Consider the following 26,640-nt stretch of genomic DNA (forward strand, 5'->3'; position numbering starts at 1 on the left):
ATGCACGTGTGTATAATTAAATGAATGCAAAATCTTGGTACATTATCTTAAATTTCTCAAATGCAGCCCATACTCATCGTTTTGTGCCTGCACATTGAGTGTTAGAAGGCCCAGCTTGTTGTTGTTTTTGTTTTTTTTCCTTCCTAAATCAGGGTTGCAAACAGCTCAGTTACAGGCACTGTCTCATGACATGACTACGGTCATTTAAACACAATACTAGTAAATGTACCTCATTGCTGACTGTAAAAAAAAAAAAAAAAAAAATTTATTAAATATTTCACAAATTCAGCAGTTCTATTTGTAATTTTTACTATCTGAACTATATGAATCGGTTTATAATTTAAAGTGATGATGGGAGATTTCTCAGTTATTGCGTAGTAGTGTTAATTGTGGCTGAATTTAACCTGGCTGGGGGAGGGAAAAGTTGCTGCTGTGCCCCAGCTGACTGATAAACCAAACAGTCCTCTTGAGCTGAAAAGCTCCTACCTGGCCCCAGGTTTTCTGTGTATCCAATAGTTTATGGTCATTTTATTAAATGCAACTTTATTTAAGGATATGCACCATGTAAGCACATTACTTAAAATAATTAAGGTTTTTCTAACTAGCTTTAGACACAGGGTCCCTCTAAAAGACAGGTCCTCATGGAAGACTTATTTAACAGTGTACACACAGTACACCTGGGGCTTTTGGACCCCTAGGACAGTTGCCTGCTTTTCCTGGTTGGTGATCCAGCCTTGAGGATAACTACAATTAAGGATAATAAAATTCTGAGATCAGTAGATATTTATCTACTACACACTGGAAGGTAGCTACAAGACATCTGATGAAAGACATGATCTCGAATCAGCAAAAGCATTAGACAGGCCCACACCATCATTTTTGAAAGTTCCAGCATTTTATTAATTAAAACTTACTGTAGTCAACATTTTAATTACATGAAAATCAATGGAGACTAACCTTTAACAGAAAACAGCATATAAAGACATGTCTGAAGGGATAAAAGTTAAGTCTGAGCTTTTAGTTCTGATATGAAGGAAGAAGTGTCCAAGCTGGAGAAACAAATATCTGAAGTCAGGCAGGCTACAGCTGGACTTCCATCCTACTGTAATCTTTTTATAATTAGGAATCAAGTGCAGAAGAGACAAGCTGTACAACAGTAAGGCAGGGCCAAGACAAATAAAACAAAAAACAAAAAAAACAAAAAATCACAACCCATGTAAAACTTATTCCAGAACTAAGAAGGAGACTAAGGCAGATCTGAACACAAGTTTCAGTACAATTAAAAATTCAAACAGAAGCTTAACTGTCAGAAATCAGCAGCATAGAGAGAACCCCAAGTCACATTAAATATTCAGGAATAAAATGAACTAAGTGTTGATCACATGTAGAAGTTTAGTTTTATCGCGCCTGTGTGTGTGTGTGTGTGTGTGTCCCCGTGTGTCCAATATTATGAACCCTTTCTTCTTTTAAACTAAGATTAAGAGTCAACAATCATACATCCAGAACAGATTGAGAGTGAAAGGATAGTGTTGCTAAATACAGTAGAATTTGAGAGATCGCTATAATTCTTTACATACTCTGGGCACCAACAGTTTCTGAAAAAGACAAAAGAAAACACATCATTTACTACAAAAGGATCTGAGTATTAGTTAGACCAAGAAAGTCTTTGTCAACTGAAATCGTACCTACTCCTCAACCAATCAATTCGTTGTGGAGAAAAAAAAAAATCTGCACGTTATCTCTAGATAACTAAATAATCTGCAAATGCACTGAGTGCACTTGACCTGGTAGTCTTTAGTCTAAATGAATTATAAATAAACATAAAAGCTATTATTTCCAGCATATTAAATAATTTTAACCTCATTATTTTATTCTGAAATGATAACAACAGACCCAGAGTCGACCAGTGTGCACCTGCCCATTTTCATATGATTTCCAAAAAAAGAACTAAATCAGCTTGTGATCCTTGTGAGCTATTGAGGATTTCTTTAAGTGCTATGCGAAGGCAACCGGACTTGCTTGAAGTTCTTGAAGTGACTAGTGGGGAGTTCTAGGTATTTATCCACTTGAGTCCTTCAGTCGACTCACAAGCGTTGCTGATCTCACCCGAGGATTAATACCTGGAACTCCCCACGAGTCAGTCAGAACTGAAGAAGCCTTTCAGATGAGAGGTGAAACGTCTTCAAGAACTTCAAGCAAGTCCAGTTGACTTCGAATAGCACTTTCGGAATACCATGACCTGGCTGACTGAGAATCTTCACATACAACTAATGAGGAATATACACTCAAAGCCTCAAGCGTTAAACACGAAAAACTGACGGAGCATCCTAACGCAGACAGGATCGTTTTTAGATGATATGCCAGGTTGGTTGTTGAACTGTGATATGCAAACTGCTGTTTGCAAAGTTTACACTCAATTTTTTGGTCATCCATTTGAACAATATGCAGCCACACAGATGACTTTTTTGACATGGTGTCAATTAGTTTGGAGCCAACTCAAGAGTAACGGTTCAGTAAACGTGAAATAAGTTGGACCTAGTCGCCATTAGGTTGGGCATGTTCAAAGTTGTGAAGACCGTTTTCACAGGTAGTCTGTCCGTCCCACCGCCACAGTAAATAATGGATCAATCCTGGAAGACTACTGATGTAGCGTTTTTCTGCTTATGAAAGTAACGCCAGCGATTGACCGAGCAGTGAGAATTTGGTCGGACAAGAGCATATCGACCAACCAATCGACCAGTCGACAGGGAGACTACAGCCCTACTTTTTACATGATATGCCACAACTTAAAAAAAAAAAAAAAGATTTATTTTAAAAACCACAGTAACAAGAGACAGTGGCTTGACTTTTGTAAGGTGTTTGGCAACAACACAAACAAACCTGTAATCCTAACTGACAAGGACTGTAATCCATACCTGGTTCCTTCAGTGCCTGTGCATTTCCCACCAGCCCAGTCAGCGATTCAGTGTTCCCACTGAGGATCTCAACAGACAGGTTGTTATTCTGCTGCTCCTCCACTATTCTCTTCTGAAGCTCCTCCTAACATTACAGCACACATAGTATATCCATTAGATAAAAGAAATGTTTTTTCACAGGAATTTTTCCTTAAATTTTTTTTAAGTGCTTTTAAAAAAGGTGCCCATTCATTTTTAATTGGTAAGCTGTTACACACCTCACACATGACTGTAAGCTGCAATGGCAAGTCATCCACCTTGACAAAGTCTTCCTCATCAGACTTTTGACTGGTGTTACCTGACCCCATCTCCTGCATCAATAATATTTTTTTGAAAAAAAAAAACAGCAATAAGAAAAGGTTAGACATTAAATTTACATTAAAGTAAAACAATTTTGGTAAATCCTAATGATAGGATGAACACAAATATCCTGACAATGTTAGATTAAACTAGCGTCCTCACGCTTGGACTTACATCTACATTGATCATGACGGGTGAGTCTGTGTCTGGGCTGCTAGTAGTGGTTGACTCCTTGGGGCCATCCTGACCATGAGAAACTGCAGTGTTTTCTTCTGAAGCAGCAGCTGCCCCAACTTTACTCTCCTCCTCAGGACTCTGGCACGCTGCTACGGTAATGTCATCTACTTTGGAATTCATCGTCCCAACTGGCTTGTTGATTTCTGCAAGAAAAGGATTTGTGATGAAAGATAACAGACTAACAAGGGGTCTAAAAATACTGGAGTTCTATCAAACAAGACCCAGTCTCAAATTTTGCTAGTTGGAAATTTCCCACTAAAAATATCAAGAAGGTCTCACCATCATCATTCTCTGGACTCCTCTGTTCAGTTTTTGTCTCCTGGGTTTCACTGGCTGTTGTCCCCTAGAACACGACACAATTACACAGGTCAGACTAAGACAACAGGTGTTTTTGTAAGGTGGTGGTTTACAGAAAAACTCTCTGGGATTAACTGGGCTTCTGACCTCCTGCTCCACCTGTCCATCGGCAGAAGCCTGCAAGGAGGTTTGGACATCAACAGGACCGGCCTCAAACTCCTCGATTTCCTCCTCCTCATTCTCATCCTCCCCACTGCCGTAGTTTGTCAGGGCCTGAGTCTCTGCTTTGGAAAGACCTGTAAAAAAGGTAGCACAAGAATCAGATGTAAATGTGAGTTATGTAACATGAATGCATTTATACAGCATATAGAAACCCGTCCAGGTAAAAAGCATTACATGTGGATAGACATAAATACTTTCATTTTAAAAAGTCTCTTTCAGCAGGACTGAGTCATTTCCTGCCACACTGTTTTGTTGTGCTATGGATTATTTTCAAAAGCTTTTTGCGTTATGATAAATTTTCTATTTAAGTAAAAGTAAATATTTTCAAATATTGTTTCAATGTGACAAGGTACAGTACTTTTAGTGGTAAGTGATGAAACCTAAAGATATGTATTGAGATTCAAAGTTTTATCTTGAGGCGAAAAAAACTTAGAAAGAGGCAGGAAGTAGAAATTCAGTAAGACACTCCTTCCTGTGTTTCCTCAGCTCTTGTGTTGGACATTTTTATGAAATTTCATTTGAAAGTATGTGAAAGGGAAGGAAAAGGTTTAAAAAAAAAAAAAAAACCTCAAGGGTATACTGGCCTTATACCTTAGCTTACTTTTGCAGGGGTTGTTTCTTCACTAATACAAAGGGGCTCTTATAAAATTAAAAAAAAAAAAAAAAAAAGCCGTCACTTACTGATTGACAGAGGCATTCCCTTTCCAATCCCTTCATCCTCATCTTCCTCTTCAACCTCTGAAGCGTCATTGCTCTTGTTGTTTTTCATCTCTGTCTGAAGGTAAAGCTCCTGGACTGTAGAATCGCCTTCCTGCTCAGCGTCACCTTGGTCCTGGAAGAAAAAAAGGAGACCTTAATTTAACAGATTACTGATGTACTAAGTCGTACTGACAATTTCATTTTTAGTATTAAAATGATTTACCTTTTCTTCATCTGAATAGGCTGGAGAAACAGATTTATCACCACCAGCTATTGGATTTTCCTAATGGAAGGAATAAATTAAAACCAAGAGTCAAATTAGTTTCATTCAAAAAAAAATTATTTTTTTAATTCTATCATCACAAAAGATCACATTACCCAAAATACAAAGTGGAAACAAGAAAAAAAAAAAAAACTAACATTGATACTGTGCTTTGCTTTACTGGATTGCTCAGCCCTCTTTTTATTTTTGTGTTTGGCTGCCAAAGCAATGCTACTGCTGTTGTCCAAATCCTGCATGAGCCTAAAGAAGGCCAGTTCATTGAAGAGAATCTCTGAGATCTCCACCAGAAGGTCCTCTCCACAGTCCTTGAGAGTGCGGCCAACAAATTTACTAAGAGAATCCTGGTGCAAGAAACAAAGTGAAATGTCAAAAAGATTGTTCTTTATATGATCTGCTTAAACACATAGACACTGTTTGAGGAATCTGGCACTGGTCATACCTGCAGGATGCCTCCCAGCTGTCGGTGGAAAAAGCGGACAAACTCCTTGCTTTCATCATTTTGTTGGGTGAGAGTGAGGACCATGCGCCGCACAGATGTCAACAGCTGGAGGGAACACACCTCGTCCATGTTCTCCTAATTAAAAACAATATTTAACTCTGTAATAACTGTTCATATTTACAGTATTGCAGCCAGTATTGACAAAAAATGGAAAGATATTAAATCCCCTACAAGAAATTTGAATATCAAATTTTAAAAGTTAGAAAATGATTTAATCATTTTCACATTCAATTTGAGCCTTAAAATGTTTAATAATGAATTACTGACAAGCACATACATTTAATTTAATAGTTCAGTTCAAATATTTAAAAAAAAAAAAAAAAAAAACATTTCTTTTCAACTCCAGTACTTTCTCTGCTGGCACAAAGCTACAGTCTCCTGTAGCTCCCTGTGATGGTTATTCTACCTTAAGGAAGGGAATGACTTCTGTCATGATGGCTTTGATCTGACGATCCAACTGCTGCGTGTCAATCTGAGGACAGCGCACATCACCAGCTGCACCTCCTGCTCGCACACAAATAACATTGTTATTTTATTCAGAAATTCAGCAAAATGAAGTGAAGTGTAAGGCAACGGTTGTGTTGCTACAGTTCTTTGCACATGTTGCAATCAGGCAAAGTTATGTGATTGGGTACCTTCCACTGGTTCAGCAGGGTTAGCAGAGGGGTGTTCAGCATGTGAGACTTCAGAGCCACCTGCACCTGCAGTGCTGGCGTTGCAGGGGTTAAATTCAGCCTTAAGCTTCATGCGCTCATACTCCCTAATTCTGGCCAGAGCTTTGTCTAAATGAATCACCGTGTTGCCTATCAGAGCAGCAAAGAAAAGACAGCAAGGAGAAAAAGAAATGGGATATGAAATTTTCAAAATTCAATGCCGCAAAAGAAAAGAGAAGACGGTTGTGGATATTAATGCATCTACAACCAGGTTTACACTAGAGGATCAAAGACAGAATTCCAGGCTTCGCTGCTCCTCATCTATGATACTGAAGGTCCCCTATCTGAGAGTCGTTTTTTTATGGCAGTGGAGCATTTTCCTCTTCTGATAGGTAAATATTCTTTAAATTTGGTCATGTAGCATTGATTCTGGGATGTAAACTGGTTGGTTTATCATCAGGACCAGCCCTGAGAAGCCCTGCTGGAGAAACTGGGGAGGGGTACCTCAATTTGCTATAGTTAAAAGGCACTCAGCAAAGGAATTCAGTTGAATACCAGGATGTGAAAAAAGATAGGTATACAGTTTTTCCAAGCTTTAACCCCTTGCTTTTCAAAATCAAATAATACATGCAAAACTATACCCAGGTCATCGTTAGCAAATGGTTCCAGGTTGGAGGAGGTTGACATAGTGCTGTCATTGTCCACAGATTCTGCATCATCCCTCTTCATTGTGTCCTGTGTGAGCCTCAAGTTCTTCTCTACGACCTCCTGAAAAAGATGAACACTCTGTTTTGAGGCACACACACACACACACACACACACAGCATCCATCTTACATTCACCCCTGATTGTCTTAATTTTAAGACAATGGATGATTTAACACATCCACTTTATAAACAGCCTAACATCCCCTAAAGAATTCACAGAGGCAAGAGATTTTTTTGGTGTATACTATAAACAAAAGCAAGGGTAGCTTCTCTTGCCATTCTCCTAACATGGAAGATTAAACATTTCATCCGTCATTCTTGAACAAAGGCATTATTTAGACAGAGAAAAGACCTGGTTTCCAATTAGCAGAACTCTTGGGGCCTTAGCCCACAACAAAGAATGCATGTCTGATCTGGAAAAAGCAACATGGAGAGATGAGGGTCATTTTTTTTAGATACAGGCTTCTGAAGACTTGCTGTCAAGTTAAATTCAAAGACAATGAAGATGGGATGAGGGAAAATTAAAATCAGAGAATAAAGAGAGGCATGGAAGGATGACAAGAGACAAGGCAGGAAAGGATGAAAGGAGACAAGGCTGAGAGAAACTAATCAAAGATGTATTGAAATGTAGAAGAGAAAGCAAGTAAAAAAAGGTTTCAGGGAAATACTTCAGAGCAGGCAAAAGCTTCAACAGAAAATAATAGAAAAGAGAACAAACAAGAGGGGAAAAGTGTGAGAATGTCACACTGGGAAGTAATAATGTGTCTCTTACTACATCACTGGTAGCCAGACTCTCGCTGGGTGTCAGCTCAGATTGAGAGCCTGCAGCCCATACCACAGGACCAAGAGGGGGCACCTGGTCCTCAGCTGCACTCTTCTCTGCCAGGTGCCTGGTCACTATATCCTGAGAGAACACAGGGAGAGGCTATAGTAACCATGGACTGAAGTTATCAAGGAAATATTGGTTCATATCTTAGGCCAGGGTAAGATCATAGTAGTTGTGATTCTGATATCAAACAGACACGTGCATTTGGGCTCTCTTCTATGCATCTACCTCTCACTTAGTTTCAAATAAGCTTTTTTAGGAAGAATGTTAATGTAACACTATTGCCACGGCTAAATAAAGTCTTTCTGAATTATTATATTTTTACAATAAAACAAAACAGATTTACAGTACAATTCATTAGAAGATATTTACATTTACAAACACAAAATGGCTGAACAGGTAGAATAGAGTGTGTTTTCTTTTTGTGATTCCTCTCTCTCATCGTCATGATTTCCTCTTCTTTATCTGTATAGTTTCAGCCACCAGCCTTTACTCTACAATTGTTCTTAAAACCTATAGTTTCTAGACTGCAGTTTCAAAAATCTCCCTTTTCCTCCTCCTAATTGTCTCAAATTGTCTCCTGCAGGTCTGGTCTGCCCAGAAAGCAGAGACATTTGGTCCAGACTCTCTCAAATGTGACCAAAGGTTTAAATGATCAATGCAGCCCTAATAAGGAAAATTATATGAGAGATCAAGGTCTTAACTATAAGCAGTCATGCTGCTAGAATCCGGTCAACAATTTGCCCCATGTTCTCTTTAAGGCCAGATCAAGGGGTAAATCATACGGAACATCTTGTAGTTTGAGCCCAGCATAAAGGATATATCCATACTCAGTTCAAACAACAGTTTTTTTTTTTTCCACAGAGACTAGCAGTAAGCAGTTACATGTGTCTACACTTACCTGGAGGGAATAGAGTGCCCTCTGCCGTAAGTAGTCTGTGTTGAGCAGCTGCAGCTCATGGAAGAGCTCGATGAGAAAGTGTGGTCGGGACTCATTCTGGGATATCAAGGTAGCCACCTCAGAGTAAATGGTCTCCCTCAGTGCCTCAAACAGTGAGAAGTCGCTGCTTGCATCTACGGGTTCAAGATAAATTAATGGGCATCTGCATAATCTCATCCATGAGTGAAAACAATAGTCTCCCCTCAAACTTAAAAGCTTTGGTTTAGGTTAAGCCATTAAAAGCCCCAGCATGGAATGTTTAGGTGCCATGAAAACAAAATGATGCTTGAATTTGCATTGTGAGTTTACCTGGTGCTTCTGTGCATGCAATTCTGTTAGAGAGGAAGGGTGTTCTCCAAGCATAGGCTGAGTAAGATAAATTAAAGTGACAACAAAGTAATTTAACCCAGGATTAAAATTAAACATGTGGTCATGGTAAAGGTGCAAAGAAAAGAAAATTAAAATTATATCAAATGACAAGATGTTTTAATTACAAAAAAAAAATCTGACGTAAAATAAGGTTAATGCGGATATTAAAATGTATACAAAGAAAAACTAAACACACAGACAAAAGAGGAGTGAGAGTGGGTGCATAACTTTCACTACACATAGTTAAACAGTTGTAGCCATACCAGACGAAAGGTCATTTCTTTTATTCCCAAGCTTAGTCTTGCTGTCTAGTTTCTCTTGAGTCAGCTTGTCCAGCAGACTCTGATTCTGATCCTTCGGACGAGACGGGACTGCCCTCTCCTGGACAAAGTCCGCTGTGCTGCTAACACTGTCACTCTCATGGCCTGGGAAACACACAAAAAAATTAAAGAAACCCATTAGTGAGATTATCCTCATTAAGTCTTTGCTAGTTTGGTTACAGCAAATATTAGAGGAAATTCTACTCCATTTTTATACCTTCACTGTTCTTGCTGGGCCCTTTGCTCCTCCTCCGACGACTCTTAGAATTGGGAGTCTTGCTGCGCGAGGCCAGGTTGGCTTGTGCAGAGGCCTTACGCCCAGCCTTGAAAGTCTTTGTTATGGTGGTGGGGTCAACAGGATCAGGCATGCTGCTGAAGCTTTCCTCTGAGGCCTGGTCAAAGTCTTGAGTTCTGGAGTGGCAGTTAATGAAAGTGGGGGAGGAGGAGGGTGACTCTTGTGGCTGTATTTTAGATGGTTGATGCTGGACTGTGTTGTTTACGTAGGACATGTTAAGCCAGGCAGCCGGTCTAAAGGGATTATTTGGAAAATGAATATATGAACAACAAGGTTGCGCGAATAATGTCTTTTAAGGCAAAAATGATGGACATACCCTTTTTCTGTTGTCGTGTTAAGAGGAGAGCGCTGAAGTGGAGGAGGGAAACTCATGTACTCTGTTTTTATAGAGGTGTTGGGGTCTAACTGCTGCTTCTGGTGGTCAGGCGCGGCATGACCTGTCGCATTCTGAGGGAACTCACCCATGGCGGAAGGGAACAGTGGATACAAGTTAAAGTCTGCAGAGTGAATGGAAAAAAAAAAAAAAGACTTAATTAGCTTCTCTAGAGGGTTAATGGTCCAAGAAAGCAATGAAATAATGAGAGTAGGACTTTTGGCCTTTCACTTCTGCATGACTGAGTCACTTTAAAATATATTACTTACTTCAAATTCAAATGCACTAATTGAAAATCAGCACTCGTACAAGCAATAGCTATAACGCTGTTTAGCCAGTGTACAAAAAGTACATGAAAAAAAAAAAAAAACATTTTCCATATTTTTTTATGTCTAATCTGTTGAACGTTCATGTACTGCAAAGATGCATTGCCAAGATTTTCACAAATGCAATGACCCATTCATGGTCATACTTTTGATTTTAGAGTAGCTAAGAGCTTTTTTGGATATCTACATTGCATCATAACCAAAAACCATCTTTAGCTGATCTGAAAAAAAAAAAAAAAAAGATTTCTGTTAGAATTAAGCCAAAGAGCTAATGAATATGTATGTCATACTGGGAGGGAAAGGGGATAAGGCAGCTGTTGACATGTTATTGGAGAAGGGGAGGAAGACACCAGGAGAGGCTGAAGGACAAGAGCTGGATTCCTGGGATGAGCTCGGCTTCTCTGTCTGCCAACCTGCTGTTGAAGAGGAAGGCTGCTGCTGCTGTTGCTGCTGACGAAGGAGGTCGCTCAGGACCTGCTTAAGTCTGGAGGACAATGATGACAGAATGTAGAAAATTTCAAACAATGTACCACTTGGTACAAACAAAGTAGGGTACTTATGTATGCTATTGCTTTTCACCTTTGTACATTGTTTTGCTGCCAAGCCAGCTGGGTGTAACACTGGTTGAGCTGGTGCATGACCAAGTGGACCTGTGGTGATGACAAGTTGTTGGGTAACACGCTGTACTGACCTGTCAGCAGGGTTTGCAGCATGTATGACAGTGTCTGTGGAAAGAGGTGAGAGACAAAACAAATGATAATTACTGTTTCTTTTGCTTTAAAAAGGGAAAGTTAAATAAAATAAAAGAAACTATACAAAATCCACTCTGACTTCAAATTTAGTCTAGAAATGTAGGCTTGTGTCAGTTACCAAGATCATTCACTGTCTCTGCATGTGCATATATTTGTTCAGTGCACGAACCTGCTGGTCCTGCAGGAGTGTCTGACACATGCTGGTGCTGAAATCCAGCTGTCTCTGCAGCTGGCTAACCTGTTCCTGCCAGTGGCATGAGCCCTCAGCAAAGGAAAGCTCTGAAGCCCATCGCAGGTTTTCTTGCCGTCGTGTACCTCCGTGCTGGCTCGCTGACTGGTTCAAACTTCTGGACTGCTGCTGCTGCTGCTGCTGTTGCTGCTGCTGTTGCTGTTGCTGCTGCTGTTGCTGCTGCTGCTGCTGCTGCTGCTGCTGCTGCTTGGCCTTAGTCTTGTTATGAAGATGCCCACTACCCTCACCTGAGTAGGCTGGTGGAGGCTTCAGGTTACTGGAGACACAGAAAAGTGAGCACATGATTTTAAAAGACACATTATAGATATCAGTACTGGATAATAACACAATTCCTTCTGCCTCCACTTTGTCTGACCTTCCTTGATTATTCCTGTTACTGTAAGAGCACTGGTTCCTGCTCGAAGAGTAGATGTGGATGTCGTCATCAGAGCTGCTCTCTGCACATTCTTCCTGCTCCTCCTCCTCCTCTGCATCCATCTCTGAGCGATATTCATCATCATTGTCATCGTCGTCATCATCATCATCATCATCAAGGTGGCAGGGAGTGGAACCCCAGGTAGCCATTGTCCTAATGACACATCAGCAAAATGGTACAAAATTAGGCTGTTTTTGGAATACCCATTACTTCCAATTAGATACAAGTTAGATAAAAGGACATCCTACTGAGTGAGAAGTGCTTTGCTAAAATTTGTAAAATAACTAAAAAGCTAACTAACTTTAACTAGGACATTCATAAGACAGCCCCCTGGAGCAATATGTCTCCTACCTTTCATCCCTGCTGACAGGTTGTGAGGGTGTAGCAAGGCTGTCTTGGTCGTCATTCCGGCAGGGAGAGTCACTGAGACCACTACGCCTCTGGTGTTCAGCCATCAAGGACTCTAAGTGTTTTCTGCGTTGGCGCAGTTCTTCCCGCAGGATCTGGTGGCGACGCATCTCTGACCAAAGCTGCAGGCAACGGAAGAGCAGAGGGGGTCAGTTAACAGATCTGTACTGTTCTGAACATAGCGATCACATTTTGAGATTTGACTAGTGGTAGCCTGGGGTCTTACCTCACTGTCAGTGACAGTTGCTGCTTCTGAAGCAGTGGGTTTAAGCACAACTGAGTTGGTTTTGGGTCCAGATGATAAAGAAGCCTGGGTAGTGGCTGGAGTGGAAACTGCAACTGGGACCTTCTTCAGCAAACCTTGCTGACTCACTGTGCTGGAAACCGTCGACTAGAAAGGAGACAACCAAAGATAAAATGGGATATTTTCATTACAAATATGTAACCCTTTAAAAAAACAGCATGTTTACACTCAGTTGCCAGTTTATTAGGTATACCTAGCTAAAAGTAATGGTCTAATACAACAGCTTTGCAATAAAAGTTTTTGTTGAAACTGAGGTTTTGATTCAACCTTATGGTTATTTCAGAGCCTGTAGTTAATGGTGCCGTTTAATTTTATTGCCGTATACTGATAGGTGTTTCTATTATTTAGTCCACCCAAAATTGATTCAAATGGGTTGGACAAAATATTAAACACTCTTCCAAAAAATGTTTTTCAAATCCAGCTCTATCAATTCTACTTACTGATTCCACTTTTTCTGAAATCCTAGTTTAGATTCTTGGCATATTATTGAAGTATTGCAGACAGGAAACATGTGTGTTAAATACCTGGAGGTCAGGGCAAGCCCACTGGAGGTCCTGGATCTTGCCTTGGATTTCAATGAGTCTCTGGCGCTCTTCATGGAGCTGCTTCAACTCCTGTTTCTGCTGAAGCAGCTTCTCCTCGTACAACTTCTCCCTGTGTCCAGAGTAGCTTTAATTCAATGCAAATTAACCAAGGTCAAAACACAAAGACAAGATAAACAGAATATACTCAAAATAACGTTTTGTGGCAACTGTTGGACAGGCTTTTGAGATCTTTCATATGCTGTACCTGGCCTTGCTAGAGAGAGTAATGTCTCTGGGATTCTGCTTAGATCCAGCCCCAAGTGGCCTAGCTGCAGTAGCTCTGGTATTATTTGGCTGTTGGTGTAAAGCTTCATCTTCATTAGCTGTAGTACCATCTGTGTCGTCACTCTAGATACAGACAAAAACACACATTTTAAATGCTGTTTAGCAAACAATTGGGTCAATAATTCCATACTAGAAAAAGTTTGCTATTACCAGCTACGGCAACAAGAACACAGAACAGAAAATGTGGTCCTAGAGACACCTACTGTAGCAGGAACTACCACAGAGGTGGTTTGTGAGTACTTGAAGGCTGAGTTCAAAGATAGGTGTGGTCAGAGCAAAGAGAAAGTAGGGGGTTGGAAGTAGAGAAGGGGCCACTGGCCCGCCACTTTATGCCCCTGGCCCACACTTGTTTTAAGTCACGGATCACTGTATCCCAGTTATAAGACATTAGGTAAAACTACAGACCATCTTGTGATGGGATCAAACCAGCCACGACACCTGTCAATAATGTAGTAATGACTACTGAGTACTCATGGGTCAGAACGTCAACATGTTGTCAGGCATCGCAGTTGGTGTGATCCCATCGCAAGATGGTCTCCAGTTCCTCACGCAAACAGTTAAGACACCCCCTTAACCAATAAATGAAAATTCCACCCTAGAACTGCTTTTAAAGAAAAGCTTTTGAGAAAATATTGAATTTAGTGTCTGTTTGATGGCTCCAACAGGAGTCAACAAAGTCAGGAATTTTCAGGTCCTACACATAGGGGCTTTATCAAGCTTTCTTATCATCCTGCCAATCAAAAACACCTACAACCACACTATAGTTTCTTAAATATCATTCAGTCATCTGTCTCACCTGAACCATGGCCACCAGTTCCTGCAACTGCCGTAGTTTTTGCTTCGCTGTCTGTTGATGAACCTTTTGGGAAAAACCTCCATTGTTCCCAAGGCTGCTCCTCCGACTAGACCCCGATGCCTCACTGTCTGGAGCCACAGCCTGTGCCCCTGCATCATTTACAATACAATCCTCATCTTCATCCTCATCCTTCACCTGGTTATAGGGTGTGTCCCTGTTGTACTGGCACTCTAAATAGGGCAAAGTTATAGAAATATTATATACATTCTGTTAGTCTGTAAGGTCATGTCATTTAAAAATGTGTTGCTTGCCCCCTTTGAACTATGCAATGACAATCCAAAGCTAATAGTCATTTTTTTTACTTTGAATTTTATTTCAGGAGTACATGGCGATGACAAATTAAGATTCAGTGTTGCCAAGTTTGAAAAGCATTTTTATAAACAATGCTCATAATCCGATGTATCATTATACAGTATGAGACAACGTATCTCTGCACCATTGTGTTGTGGTGTGCCTGTGCCAACACATATGAGGTGTGGCTATTAAATAACAAGACTGGGCCAACTGTATGTACACACATAGGTTATGAATACGCAAGAGGAATGTTCACATTAGGTGTAACAGTGGTCTGTGTCAGTGTGCGCATGAGAGTACCTATGGTTGAGGGTATGTTGAGGCTGCGGAGATTGGCCGCCGACCGGTTGTTGATCTCACACTCAGTGTTGAGTCTGCTATCCCGGTTGTTAGTGCCGCTGCTCCTGACACTGCGCCCGTTGGTCAGGCTGTTCAAGTCTGTCCAGTTCCCACTGCTCTGTGGGTTTCTAAACAGATAATGTGCAGCATCTGTTATGGATACATGCCAGTAGTGGAATTACACACTACCATATTGTAATTTGAATTTGTTGTCAATGACAACAAAACTTTCCTTTTTTTCTGCTCTGACTGGCAGTGGTTCTGTAGAATTTAGCCATTTCAACACAAGCTGTTCAATGTGTTCATAATGTTTATCCTTTTGATAGAAGTCCAATCAGATTAAAATGTGTAGTTTAATTCATTTAACTATTCATTTGTTTATTAAGGCACCCACCTGATGTTAGTGACAGGCTGGCGGTTCTCCTGCTCAGAGTCAAACATTGCCTCAAACATAGAACCGTCCTCCGTCTCATCTTCCTCTTCATCATCATCATCATCCTCTTTCACATTCTCATTGACTGCATCCACCATCATATCAGAAGTCTGCTCATAGTACTGAACTAATTCCCGCAGCTCATTCAAACGCTTGTGGACTTCCTTTAGCTTCCTGCACGGAGTAGAAAAGAACAATAAATATATGAATAAAATGGATGTATACCAGAATTAATAATTTAAAAGGGTTATGAGACACAACAGAACATTGTCTTCACAATTTTCCTCACTACTCAAGGTCAAAGAACATTCACCTACAGAAAGTACCCCTATAAAGGGTGCAGGCTTAGTGTCTTGTTCAACAACACTTGAGCAGAGGCTGAAACTTGTCAACTGGAGGACAATGTAGTAGGTTTTGTGGCTACAAAGTTATACTACACCACCCTATGTTATACTTCTGCCTCTCTACAACACGCCAACCTTCCTATTCAACTGCTTAAAACTGTGTTTGTTTTTGTGCATACCTGAGCTTGTCTGTGGAGTTGGAGCTGTCCTGGTGTTGTGTGAGTGAAGGATGAAAGGAAGTGGAAGCAGAGGCCCCATTAGAGCAGAGAGCAGATGGACAATCCGAAGTTGCTCCCATACTGAGACTGCACTGTGCTGACAAGCCACGACCTGAAGGGAACCACATGCAGTTCATAAACAATTTACAGGGAAAGATGCCACAGAATTATCACAACAAAGCTTTGGAAATATTCTTACATGAATTATTATTGAGAGTCTGGTCTCTGAGTGAATGCAGCTCCTGCAGGATCTTGTCCATGGTTTGCTTTTTGTCCTGGAGCTCTTGGAGCTTGGTGAGTTTTGCACTGGCTGCTGTTGCTCCAGTGTCTAGCCCAGTGTGTGGGCCAGAGGCAGAGTGGAGGAGTGGCCTGTGTTGAGGTGGGCCAACAGCTTGGGGAGCCCTAGACCAGCACACTTCTCTGGAGAGGGAAAGACTCTCTGCCTGACGACGGTTGTCTGGCACTGCTTTAGTCTACAGGATATAGATAATGAAACACCTGAACTATATTCTCTTTTTAAATTAAACAGTTAAGATACATTTCTTACTAAAATAAAGATTTTAAAAAGTTAACATGGCTTGTCAAAGGGAATGCAAACTGTGGCTGTTCAGGCCAATATTATAGACTATAGTCTTTTCATCATATTGTACAAAGGGAATATCATCACATATTGAAAGTGAAATGCTGAAGTAATTATTAATAATTGTTTTAAAAACTGCAGTACATAGGTCAGTAGAACATTCAGTATATGAACTATTTCTAGATGACATAATGCTTTTATTTATCAAGAATATGGCAGCCCAGTTGCAGTGTCTACTATACCTGAGAGTCATGTAGCTGGTTGTGGAACCGCTGGATCAATTCATTTAACTCATCATTCAGTTCTGATGTGATGCTTAGGCCCGAAACACTTCCTGTGGTTTCTGTGACAACTAATGACAACAAATGTCAAAGGAATTAAAAATAGAATAACATAATTAAATAAAACTTTGAGTACTAGACAGGTAAATGTTAACACATTTACCAGAAAATATTGGTAAATATGTTATATATCATATAAATACTCCTTCAAAATATATTATCAGTTCTGGCAATTAATTGTTCATTAAATGTTCATTCACAATGGTTTGAATGATCCTCCCCAACTCCACACATAGCTATTAGTCTGCACTTAGCTGTGCCCATATCTGCGAATATGTTAGTGTGTATCTCACCAGTGTCCTCAATCACAGCAAGTGCCTGTTCTGCACTGTGCTGCATGGCCATTAGAGCTTCCTGCCGGCCCTGCAGGGCCCTCAGCTGCTCCTGCTGCTCCAGCATCTTCTTCAGCAGCTCGTGCTGCTTACGCAGATTCTCCAACTCTTCCTTCTGGTCAGCACGCACAACTTCTGGCCTACCACTCTACAAAATTCACACACACATACCATTACAAACATAGTCTACCAAAACCCACAGCAGCAATACTGCACTGCTGCAGAAATGTTAGAAGAGGATTGTATGGTACTGACATAGCAAATAAGAATAACATACAATGATAAAGGCAAAGGAGGGACTTATTGCTTGGGTTCTATTTCCTCATGTCAGAATTTAGATAGAGCATAGAGTCACTCGATAGTTATAATACTGGAAACAGACAATGCAACGGAGAGCATTAACATGGACAGAGAGTGGCAGATTTTTTGCAAACATTCTACAACAAATGTACACACCATAGCATTTGAGGCATCTGAAAAGCGAACCTCAGCGTTAAGAGAAGTGCTGTCGGCCAGTGAACCTGAGCCCACTGCAGAGTCCAGGGTCCCCACATCATCCTCTTCATTCTCCTGAGCCTATGGAAATAGTAGAGAGAATAGCCAATGACTCAAAGATAGTTAAATATTAAAGTATATGAAAAAAATCCACCAACTGTTTGCCATTATTAAAAGGTAACAAGTTAGTAACCGAAAATGATTCAAAAGATAGAGATGGAAATGCATCAGCTGCTTAAATTTGTGGGAATATAGAGACCAACAATCTCCAGTGAATTCATGTTTGATTAATAAAAATGTATGTTTCTTGTAAAAACTACTATATAGTTCAGAGAAATGCTAAAGGTACAATGATCAGAAAAAAACTATCCCACAACAAAGAAAGGTAGCCTGCTATATCACAATTTTATCATCACATGAAACATCACTACACTGTTGAAGAGTTTCAGGCCACAGAGAAAGATAGCCATCAAAGATGTATGACAGGCTGCCAATATACAAACAAAATCAGATTCCCCTTCAGCTTTGAATTAGCTAAGAATCACTTGCAAATGACACAGCACCTTTATCCAAAATTATATAGCTTTGCCTGATGGCAAGGGGGGCAAGCATGAAAGTAGATTCTATAAAATACATAAGCTATGAAGCTAGAGAAACAGTTGATACACTTACCAGCATTTTCTGCAGGAACCGTAAATAGGACTTCTCCTGCTCCTTGAGGTGGTCGATGAGATGAGAAAGACGCTCCACATTTGCTGGCACATCATTCTTCTCCACCAGGTCATCCCGCATGGAGCTGGCCTTACTGATGTACTCCCGGATCTGTATCAGTTTGCTTACCACCTGAGACCATACAAAGAGAGGAGGGTGGTGTATGAGTGTGGGTTTCAGAAGAGTAAATGAAGAGTAGAAGATAGAAAAAGACGTAAGGAAAGGTGAGCGAGCATCTGTAGCAACAGCTTAGACTGGGCTGAACAAGGGCAGAAAGGGGGTTGGGCACAAAACTCACTGGGCTCCAAGGGTGGCATATTTATAAATTGCCCTAAATACAGCCTAGTTTCAGCTGCACTAGCTCTCCCTCACTTTCATCCTAGTTCTGGTTTCGCAGTAGTATTCTGAATACAGTGATACATAGACAATGCCATATCTACGTGTAAAAAAGAACTCATTTCAATTAAATGTGAAATTAAAGTCTTTTTAAGCACTATACTTAAATAAAATACTTAAAAGGTACAATCACTAATATTTTACTGGGTCTTTGTACAAAATAACAAAAATATCAAAAGGGGTTCATCAATGTTCCTAGTCAATGTCAATGTCTAACAGTCAGGCTAGTCAAGTGTGTATATTTGCTGGGAATGCTACAATTCTCCAGGCCCCCTCAACTAGCCATAATTTTCTATGCACTAGGTTTAGTTTTTCAGAACTGTGAACACAGAAGAGATGAAGATAGCATTATAACTGTTATAACTTTTTATATATATCTATTACCAGCACCATAAGCTGTGTAATGGTGGGTGATGTAACATTTAAAAAAAAAATTTAACCACCATCTGACTTCTCTAAAATTTAACTATATAAATGCAGTGCATTTATAATTACAATCCATTTACTCTCCAATAGCACTCTCCTTGAAATTCATCTTGCTAGCCACTTACTGTAGCTTACATAGTTGATGGAGATGCAGATTCTTGGCTGTGTGCATTTTTTTGTGTTGTTGTTGTTGTTGTTGTTGCGGAGGTATCTGCCCGTGTTATTGTAGTTTCACAAGCCGACCAAAAGATGTTACTAAAGAGACATATTTTACTAATTGCACTTTTAAATTTATAAAGGCAGAAAGACTCACTTTTCTCAAAAACAAAGTCTGTTAAATCTATATTACATAGCTTCAGGGTCTACTCCAAACATGTTCCAGTTCTGTGCCTTAGGTTTTAGTTCAGTACCCTTATTAGTTCATAGACCTAAAAAAAGTTGATGAAATTATTTTCTCTATTTTTTAGCCATGGTAGTGACCTGGCAATATGGATGGCAATGTTGATCTGTCTGATGGTCAGTTCGCCCACCACTTCAGTCCAGATTGAAATATCTAAGAAACAACTGCATGGATAGCCAAGAAATTTTGTACAGGCATTCATCGTCCCCAGAGGATGGAGCCTAATGATTTTGATGATCTCAGACTTTTGAATTTCTGTGAAATTTGCTACAGATATTCAAATTGCCTTGAGCATGTATTGTAATTACTTTGAAGATCCTCTGAGTTTTCCTCTAACACCATCAGTATGTCAAAGTTTTTACTTATTCAGTAAAATATCTCAGCATCTGCTTGATGGGTTGGCACAAACTTTTGTACAGAATTGTGCTTTTTGAGAGAAATATTGCTCCACTCAATCCTCAAACTGCAAGATGTCAAGACTAAACTTTAGTAACAACAACACAAAATATTACCTGGCTGCTGTCTATTCTCGGGTCTCCTCTCCCATGTTCTCTGTGTACCAAGGGCCCTCTCTCTGTGCCACCATGGCTGAGCCTTGGAGTTTGAGTTTCCTTGGTAGGAACCACAGGGGTTAACGTATCCCTGTACCCTGGGCTCTGTTTCTTGGTTTCCTTGGTGATAGCTGGGGTGGCTGGGGCAGAGGAGGAGGGAGGGAGTAGTTCCTTGCTTTTGTTAGTGTTTACATGCAGAGGTAGGAAGTTGTAGGGCTTCTTGTTCTCTCCAGCTAACTGGCGCTGGTTGTTGGCAGCTGTGACACGCCCCTGAGAGTCACTGCCAATGCTCCTCTGAGTAAGAAAAAAAGATACAAGTCAGACAAATCACTGCTCAATTCTGGCATTTTCTTCTAAAAACTCAGATACTGTAAGTGTTTAGGTTTTTGTTAGTGTCTTTTTTCTGCACCAGAGCTCTGCATTTTGTTAACTGATTGAATGGATTTTTTTCACCGAAATGAAAAAAGGTGGAATTTTCATTGTTAACAACTTTTACTTGTTTCTTTCTGTCCAAAACACACTGTATAAAATCAAATAAGCTCTTATGTACAACTGTGCTACGAGCATGTAAACATGATTCATTATCCGAGTAAAAACAATTATACAATGACAATGTAGTGATTAAAAAAAATAATCTCCTGACTCCAGCTTTGTCCACCAAGGAAGAGCCTTACAAATATTTATACATTTTTACTCTGTTGTTTTGCTTTCTCCATTCAAAGTTTACACTTCCGTCTCCCATTTTTGTGCACTACTCTGCCATTCTGACACCATCAGTGCTGTGACAGAACAAGGTCACCCTAACAACTCCATACTAAATTATGAAAAATAGTCGGTTATCACTTCCACTATTGGCTGCTAGAGGATCACAGCAATGCATTGGCATTTAATCAGTGAAAAAGGCCTATAACTTTCTATTTTGTTTGACGGTTTGGTACGTTTTTTTTTTTTATTTCATTTCCTGAAGATTCTACAAAATACTAGTAAATCTTGAAAGACAACAGGAATTCTACAAATGGTGTTATCTGTAGTTGGCAGAAAAGAGCATTACTGGACTAGCGAACAATTGTCTCCTCGCACACATGCTGTTAAAACACATTCAAATAGTATGGATCAGGACCTAGTCATTAAAATTTTGCTCTACAATGTTTTGTAGAGCACCCTGTTTCCACAGGGTGCTTTTGTAATTTTAGATCTTACACGAGCACACAACGGTCAAAAAGCTTACTTTCAGATTTTTTATCATGTATTGTGTTACTGCGCAACAGCTTGTCTGTCAGAAATCAACAGCAGCAAATGAAGCAAGTCAGATAACAACACGAGTCATGACACAGTTGACATATCACTACCCCTACTAAAGCCAGTAGATGTCAAAAAAAAAAAAAAAAAATCCACCTTTGTATTCCTGGGTAACAAATTAACAGCCTATTGACTACAATGAACAAAAAACTTTTCGAATGGGATACAGAAGCGTTTCACCTCATCTAGGTCTGTGAAATTGATCCTCTGACGCAGCTTGTCTAGCTCAGCTTGGTCTGGGACAGACATCTGGGTGGTGTATTTGATATGTGGAAAGGAATGAGGAGTGCGTGCTCTCCTGCGACCAGCCCCAGGGGTGGATTCTGGCGAAATATCATTAGTCAGGCGGCTCCCCACCACGGCAGCTGACAATTTCTTCTTGTTCTTCTCTGAAGATCGGTTGGCTTTCTTTTGCTGTACACCCCAGTCCTGATCAAGAGAAAAAAAAACACATTTTAACAGTTTATTATTATGTTTGTTCAATTACATTGGGACAGATCCATATTGTGTACACTGTTCACATCAGAAATATCAGTAAACAATGATAGTCACAAGACAGTGAGATACATTTTACAGAGCAACATGTAATCTACAATTCGAATTACTAAGTTCTGGCAAAATTGGCTGTATAACAAAAGCGGAAAGTGTTGAAGAGTCCCTCCAGTGTATCATCATACAAAAATGAAACATATGTCTATAGTTTCTAACAGGTTCTGACCAGCCCTTACCATGTTGTTGAGTCTGTCTTCCAGGCTGCCATTGGTTACAGTCCAGTTGTGCAGCTCTTCTGAACTGTCATCAAAAGGAGTGCCTCCAGTTGCCATGTCACCCGCTTACAGCTTGCTGGAATTCACAACAAAATGCATACTGGTCCCCACAAAGAAACAGAACAACAAGCAAGCTCTACAAGTCTAAATCAAAAACATTTAATTAAAAGGAAACTGCTTGTTTACAGCTTGCTGGAACACACAAGATATTTCATACTGGTCACACATACAGTACCACAGAACAACAATTAAGTAGTACGAGGTTACATTAAAACGACAAGGAAAAAAACATTTTCAAGTTACGTTCCTACCTGTCACTCTAATGTTAACCTAATGTTAGATCTTAAAAACAACGGCAAACTTGACGTTTAATGAAGCTAACTCGACCAAAAGAGTTACGTAGCTAGCAGTACTTAGCTACTGTTAACGACGCGTTGCTCACCATACTTTACAAAACGCTATAACGCTAAATACTAATGTTAACGCTAATGTAATTACTGCAGATAGGTTTTATTAACCCAGTGTGCGCTAACTGTTACAGCTAATGGTTAAATGAAAGCATCAAATGCGTAAATTCTTACCAACAGCAGTTAACTTTAGCTAACGTTAACTCTCAAATTAACGACCAGTTTGAAAAGGAAAAAAAAAATCAGTCATTTACGTTAGTCGTGTAACGTCACTGGCTAGTTTTTGTGACCTGTCCGTTAACGTTAGCTGCCGTTGGGTTTTGTGCGTGGGGCCCGCTCAGATGCCCGGGTAAAAACAATGAGACATTCCCTCCACCACGCAGCGGGTTAGCGCGAGCTTTCTGTCACTGCTCCCCGAAGGAACAGACAACGGCTAACGTTAGCTTAACTGGCATGAAAGTGCAGCGACAACCGATAGAAAACGCGCAGTTAGCTTAAACAAACGTTAAAACGTGAGTGTACGTAGCTTCGCTCTTCCTTTGAGAACTTTACTAGCCCACCAACTCTAACCTAGTTCCGTCCCACAATCGCCATGGCAACACGCAATAACCCCTATCTGCATCAGCTAACCCTCTGGTTAACATTACTTTGATTCTCTATCGATAGAAAACCACGACAACAAGCATTAGTAGTGTCCATCGAAAAATAAATAAATCACAAAACCCGATGCTAACGAGTCGCCAAAGTTGCCAAGCCTGCTTGGGTTGCTGGCTAATGCTACATAGCTTGCTAGCAAATGCAAAACACGGAGCTAACTTTAAATTTCTCGGTAAAAGTTGACGCAAACAAGTCTTTCATCTGAACTTCAAGCTGAGGATTAGGTTAGTTATCGTGGTAGGCTAGGGTTTGCAAATTATCAGGACTGACCGACATTAACATTATTTGGCTTACGACAAAAGCAGCAGGTTGACAAAATACTGGCTTTTGGTCGTACTAATTAAAACTGCGCTAGCTAAGTTAGCTTACATTTTAAGACAGAGAAGGTTAATATTACCATACACAGTGAAAAGTGAGGGAAATACAGTTGCCTAGCACTTCATAGATTGCTATAAAGGTTTCACAAATACTCTCCAAGTCTGGTTAAAGGCATTTGATAAATTATAACGTCTTCTCGGTCCCGAAATGCAGCGAATCGTGGATGTGAGCTTGGCCTGATATAAACACTCCCATACAGGAGATGGCGGTATACATCAGCTAATAGTTGCTGTTCGCTCACAGGAAGGAAACAGTAATACTGTCGATCGGTGGTTGTTCTTATAAGAACCCAACCTGTGTATCTTAACGTGGAGTATGGATGGTTAAACTGCACTGAAGAAAAACAAACAGCTAAGCATTTTTTACACACCCTGACTCGTTCTCGATCTATATCGGATTTCGAGTACAGGTTTTCTTTTTTGGCTTAGCACCGAGTGAGTTTTGTCGTCGGTTAGCCACTTAGCCTTCAAAGCTAATGTGAGCTAGTTCGCGAAGGAAAGCTAACTACATTTTCTTCCCATTAATCTCATCAAAGAGAGACTGTTTGCGCAAGTATAATTTAACCTTGCTGGGTTTTTTGAGTTAGTACTGTTGTAACCAGCAGAAGAGATAATGGGGTCGTCAAAGAAACATAAGGAAAAGAGCCGCGACAAGGACACAGAAGAGCGCCGTCGCGATCATAAGAAACATCGCCACAAGGACCGAGACACTTCGGATCGGGATGGAACTCGGGATAAAGAGAAACGAAAGCGCTCCAGGTCCAAGGAGAGAAGCGGACGAGAGAGTCGCAGCAAAGGTGAAAAGAGCAGCGGCGAGCCACGAGTGAAAAAGGAGAAAGTTGATCTTGGATATGAGGGAGGCAGTGCAGAAGTGGAACCCCAGTCTGCAAGCGGTGATGCATCTCTCAGCATTGAGGAAACAAACAAACTCAGGGCGAAGCTGGGTCTGAAGCCTCTGGAGTTAAACGAAACGAAGAAGGAGCTCGGGACCAAAGAGGACCCAATGGTGGCTGCAACCATCAACCCTGTTCTCATCCAGCAGCAGAAAGAGATGAGGGAGAAGCTTGCCGCTTTGAAAGAAAAACGCATCCTGAACCAGAAATTAGGAAAAGTAAAGACCCTAGCTGAGGACGACTGGCTAGATGACACAGCTGCTTGGGTGGAGAAAAGCAGAAAGATGGCAAAAGAAAAAGAAATGGCAGAGAAAAGAGCCAAACTTTTGGAGGAGATGGACGAGGAGTTTGGTGTTAGCAGTCTGGTAGAGGAGGAGTTTGCACAAAGCAAAAATGATGCCTACACATCTCGAGATCTAAAGGGACTCAAAGTGCAGCACAAGGTGGAATCCTTCAGTGAGGGTCAGACTGTCATCCTGACCCTAGAGGACAAAGGTGTACTTGTGGAGGAAGAAGATGTGCTTGTAAATGTGGGGCTGGTGGACAAGGAAAAAGCAGAAAAGAATGTGGAGTTGAAAAAGAAAAAGCCAGATTACAAGCCCTATGAAGAAGAAGAGAGTGTGGATGACATGGTGGTGTTAAAGCCCCGCTCTGTTCTTTCAAAGTATGATGAGGAAATTGAGGGCGAAAAGAAAAAGAGCTTCCGGTTGAATACTGGGGGCTTTGCTGATGGGGAGCGAGAGCGGGAGCTCCAGGTCATGAAAGATACTCTACGAAGTCAGGCCCAGTCGTTGGAAATGCCTGCTCTCGCTATTGCCTCAGAGTATTACACACCTCAGGAAATGGTGGGCTTTAAAAAGACAAAGCGCCGTGTGAAGAAGATCAGGAAGAAGGAGAAGCAGACAGTTGCAGATGAACTTCCCATCGATGACACTCGCAGCTCTGATTTTGGCTCCAGGACACGCGGTCGAGGCCGCAGAAAGGTGGATGACGATGGTGAGGATGTAAAGGAGGAGGAGAGCAAACTGCCAGACAATATACCCCAGATGTCTGATGACATCAGGATGGCAGAAATGGACATAAGCGATGAAGAGGACTTCATACCTCCTGAGTCAGCTGTAATTGAGGAGGATGAGGCAGAGCAGGAGCTGCAGAAACAACTGGAGAAGCAGAGGAAGCTAAAGCAAAAGCAGCTTCTTAAAGACTCTGGGGAGAAGGTTGCTGAGCAGATTAAAGGGCTTGATAAAGGCGAAAGTGACAATGATCCCGAAAGGAGGAACAACATTGTTTTCAACGCCACCTCAGAGTTTTGCAGAACCCTGGGTGATATTCCAACATATGGACTGTCAGGAAACAGAGAGGACCAAGAAGACATTATGGACTTTGAACAGGAGGAAGAGAAAGATGATGCTGGAGATTCAGACTCAGAAATGGATGAGAACGTTGGATGGAGCACAGTTAACTTGGATGAAGAGCAAAAACAACCAGACTTCTCAACAGCCTCAGCCACCATTTTAGATGAAGAGCCCATTGTCAACTCTGGCCTTGCTGCTGCCTTGCTGTTGTGCAAAAACAAAGGTCTATTGGACACTCAAATGCAGAAGGTAGCCCGTGTCAAAGCACCAAAGGGCGCCCTGCCCAATGACAACTATTGCATTGAGGACAAGATGGGCTTTGATGACAAGTACAGTCGCAGAGAAGAATACAGAGGCTTCACACAAGAATTCAAGGAGAAGGATGGGTACAAGCCTGACGTCAAGATTGAGTATGTGGATGAGTCTGGGCGGAAACTCACTCCAAAAGAAGCTTTCAGGCAGCTTTCACACCGATTCCATGGGAAAGGGTCTGGAAAGATGAAGACGGAAAGGCGAATGAAAAAGCTGGAGGAAGAGGCACTGCTGAAGAAGATGAGCAGCAGTGACACTCCTCTGGGAACTGTGGCTTTACTTCAAGAGAAACAGAAATCTCAGAAAACACCATATATTGTGCTTAGTGGGAGTGGAAAAAGTATGAATGCAAACACCATCACTAAATAAGTAACTGGGGAAGAATTATCTTTAATACAAACATACGTACACATTCACATAAAGGATGTTTTAGTAAAGTAACTGCTACAATTTTGTGCCCTAGTTGATACAAGCATCATTGTTGTAGTAAAGAATTGTTGAATAAAATTAATAGAAATTAGATAAGTGTTTTTTTTTCCTTTTGTGTTTGAAATTCATC

At 40.8% G+C, this 26,640-nt stretch overlaps 2 protein-coding genes across 12 annotated transcripts; one reads left to right on the forward strand and one right to left on the reverse strand.

The window, feature by feature from the left end:
* Positions 1-882: 882 nt before the first annotated feature.
* On the reverse strand, positions 883-23,754 carry pcm1 (pericentriolar material 1). 11 transcript variants are annotated; one of them, XM_040145803.1, is made up of 40 exons: positions 23,542-23,754; positions 22,042-22,156; positions 21,494-21,742; positions 19,976-20,308; positions 18,203-18,373; positions 17,492-17,611; positions 16,997-17,183; positions 16,605-16,714; positions 15,982-16,255; positions 15,744-15,894; positions 15,182-15,394; positions 14,749-14,915; positions 14,095-14,324; positions 13,219-13,361; positions 12,954-13,083; positions 12,352-12,516; positions 12,069-12,247; positions 11,658-11,870; positions 11,222-11,558; positions 10,880-11,025; positions 10,591-10,784; positions 9,918-10,098; positions 9,524-9,834; positions 9,250-9,411; positions 8,927-8,983; positions 8,579-8,751; positions 7,624-7,755; positions 6,786-6,912; positions 6,127-6,294; positions 5,898-5,995; positions 5,432-5,566; positions 5,130-5,333; positions 4,933-4,992; positions 4,692-4,842; positions 3,936-4,084; positions 3,771-3,834; positions 3,429-3,634; positions 3,173-3,265; positions 2,916-3,039; positions 883-1,595 (listed from the first exon to the last, which is right to left on the reverse strand). In XM_040145803.1, the coding sequence occupies exons 2-40, from the start codon at positions 22,135-22,137 to the stop codon at positions 1,570-1,572; spliced, it is 6,429 nt and encodes a 2,142-aa protein (XP_040001737.1). In that variant the 5' UTR covers positions 22,138-22,156; positions 23,542-23,754; the 3' UTR covers positions 883-1,569. The 11 variants fall into 11 exon arrangements, with proteins under 11 accessions (XP_040001737.1, XP_040001731.1, XP_040001735.1 ...); XM_040145797.1 differs by having other exon boundaries at positions 6,786-6,930; XM_040145801.1 differs by having other exon boundaries at positions 6,786-6,930; positions 10,714-10,784; positions 12,954-13,098.
* On the forward strand, positions 23,723-26,603 carry sart1 (spliceosome associated factor 1, recruiter of U4/U6.U5 tri-snRNP). The gene has a single exon (XM_040145810.1). It carries the CDS (start codon positions 24,135-24,137, stop codon positions 26,448-26,450), a length of 2,316 nt encoding a protein of 771 aa, XP_040001744.1. The 5' UTR covers positions 23,723-24,134; the 3' UTR covers positions 26,451-26,603.
* The last annotated feature ends 37 nt before the right edge of the window (positions 26,604-26,640 follow it).

Source organism: Xiphias gladius, chromosome 15 (genome assembly GCF_016859285.1).
Source record: "Xiphias gladius isolate SHS-SW01 ecotype Sanya breed wild chromosome 15, ASM1685928v1, whole genome shotgun sequence".
Classification (NCBI taxonomy): domain Eukaryota; kingdom Metazoa; phylum Chordata; class Actinopteri; order Istiophoriformes; family Xiphiidae; genus Xiphias; species Xiphias gladius.

Excerpts from the sequence above, each read along its gene's own strand:
- pcm1 (XM_040145793.1), bottom strand. The coding sequence starts at position 22,137 with ATGGCAACTGGAGGCACTCCTTTTGATGACAGTTCAGAAGAGCTGCAC. Across the intron at positions 11,559-11,657 it reads AACAGGAATAATCAAGGAAG|TAACCTGAAGCCTCCACCAG; the intron begins GTCAGACAAAGT and ends CTGTGTCTCCAG. Across the intron at positions 11,026-11,221 it reads CACTCCTGCAGGACCAGCAG|ACACTGTCATACATGCTGCA; the intron begins GTTCGTGCACTG and ends CTCTTTCCACAG.
- sart1 (XM_040145810.1), top strand. The coding sequence starts at position 24,135 with ATGGGGTCGTCAAAGAAACATAAGGAAAAGAGCCGCGACAAGGACACA.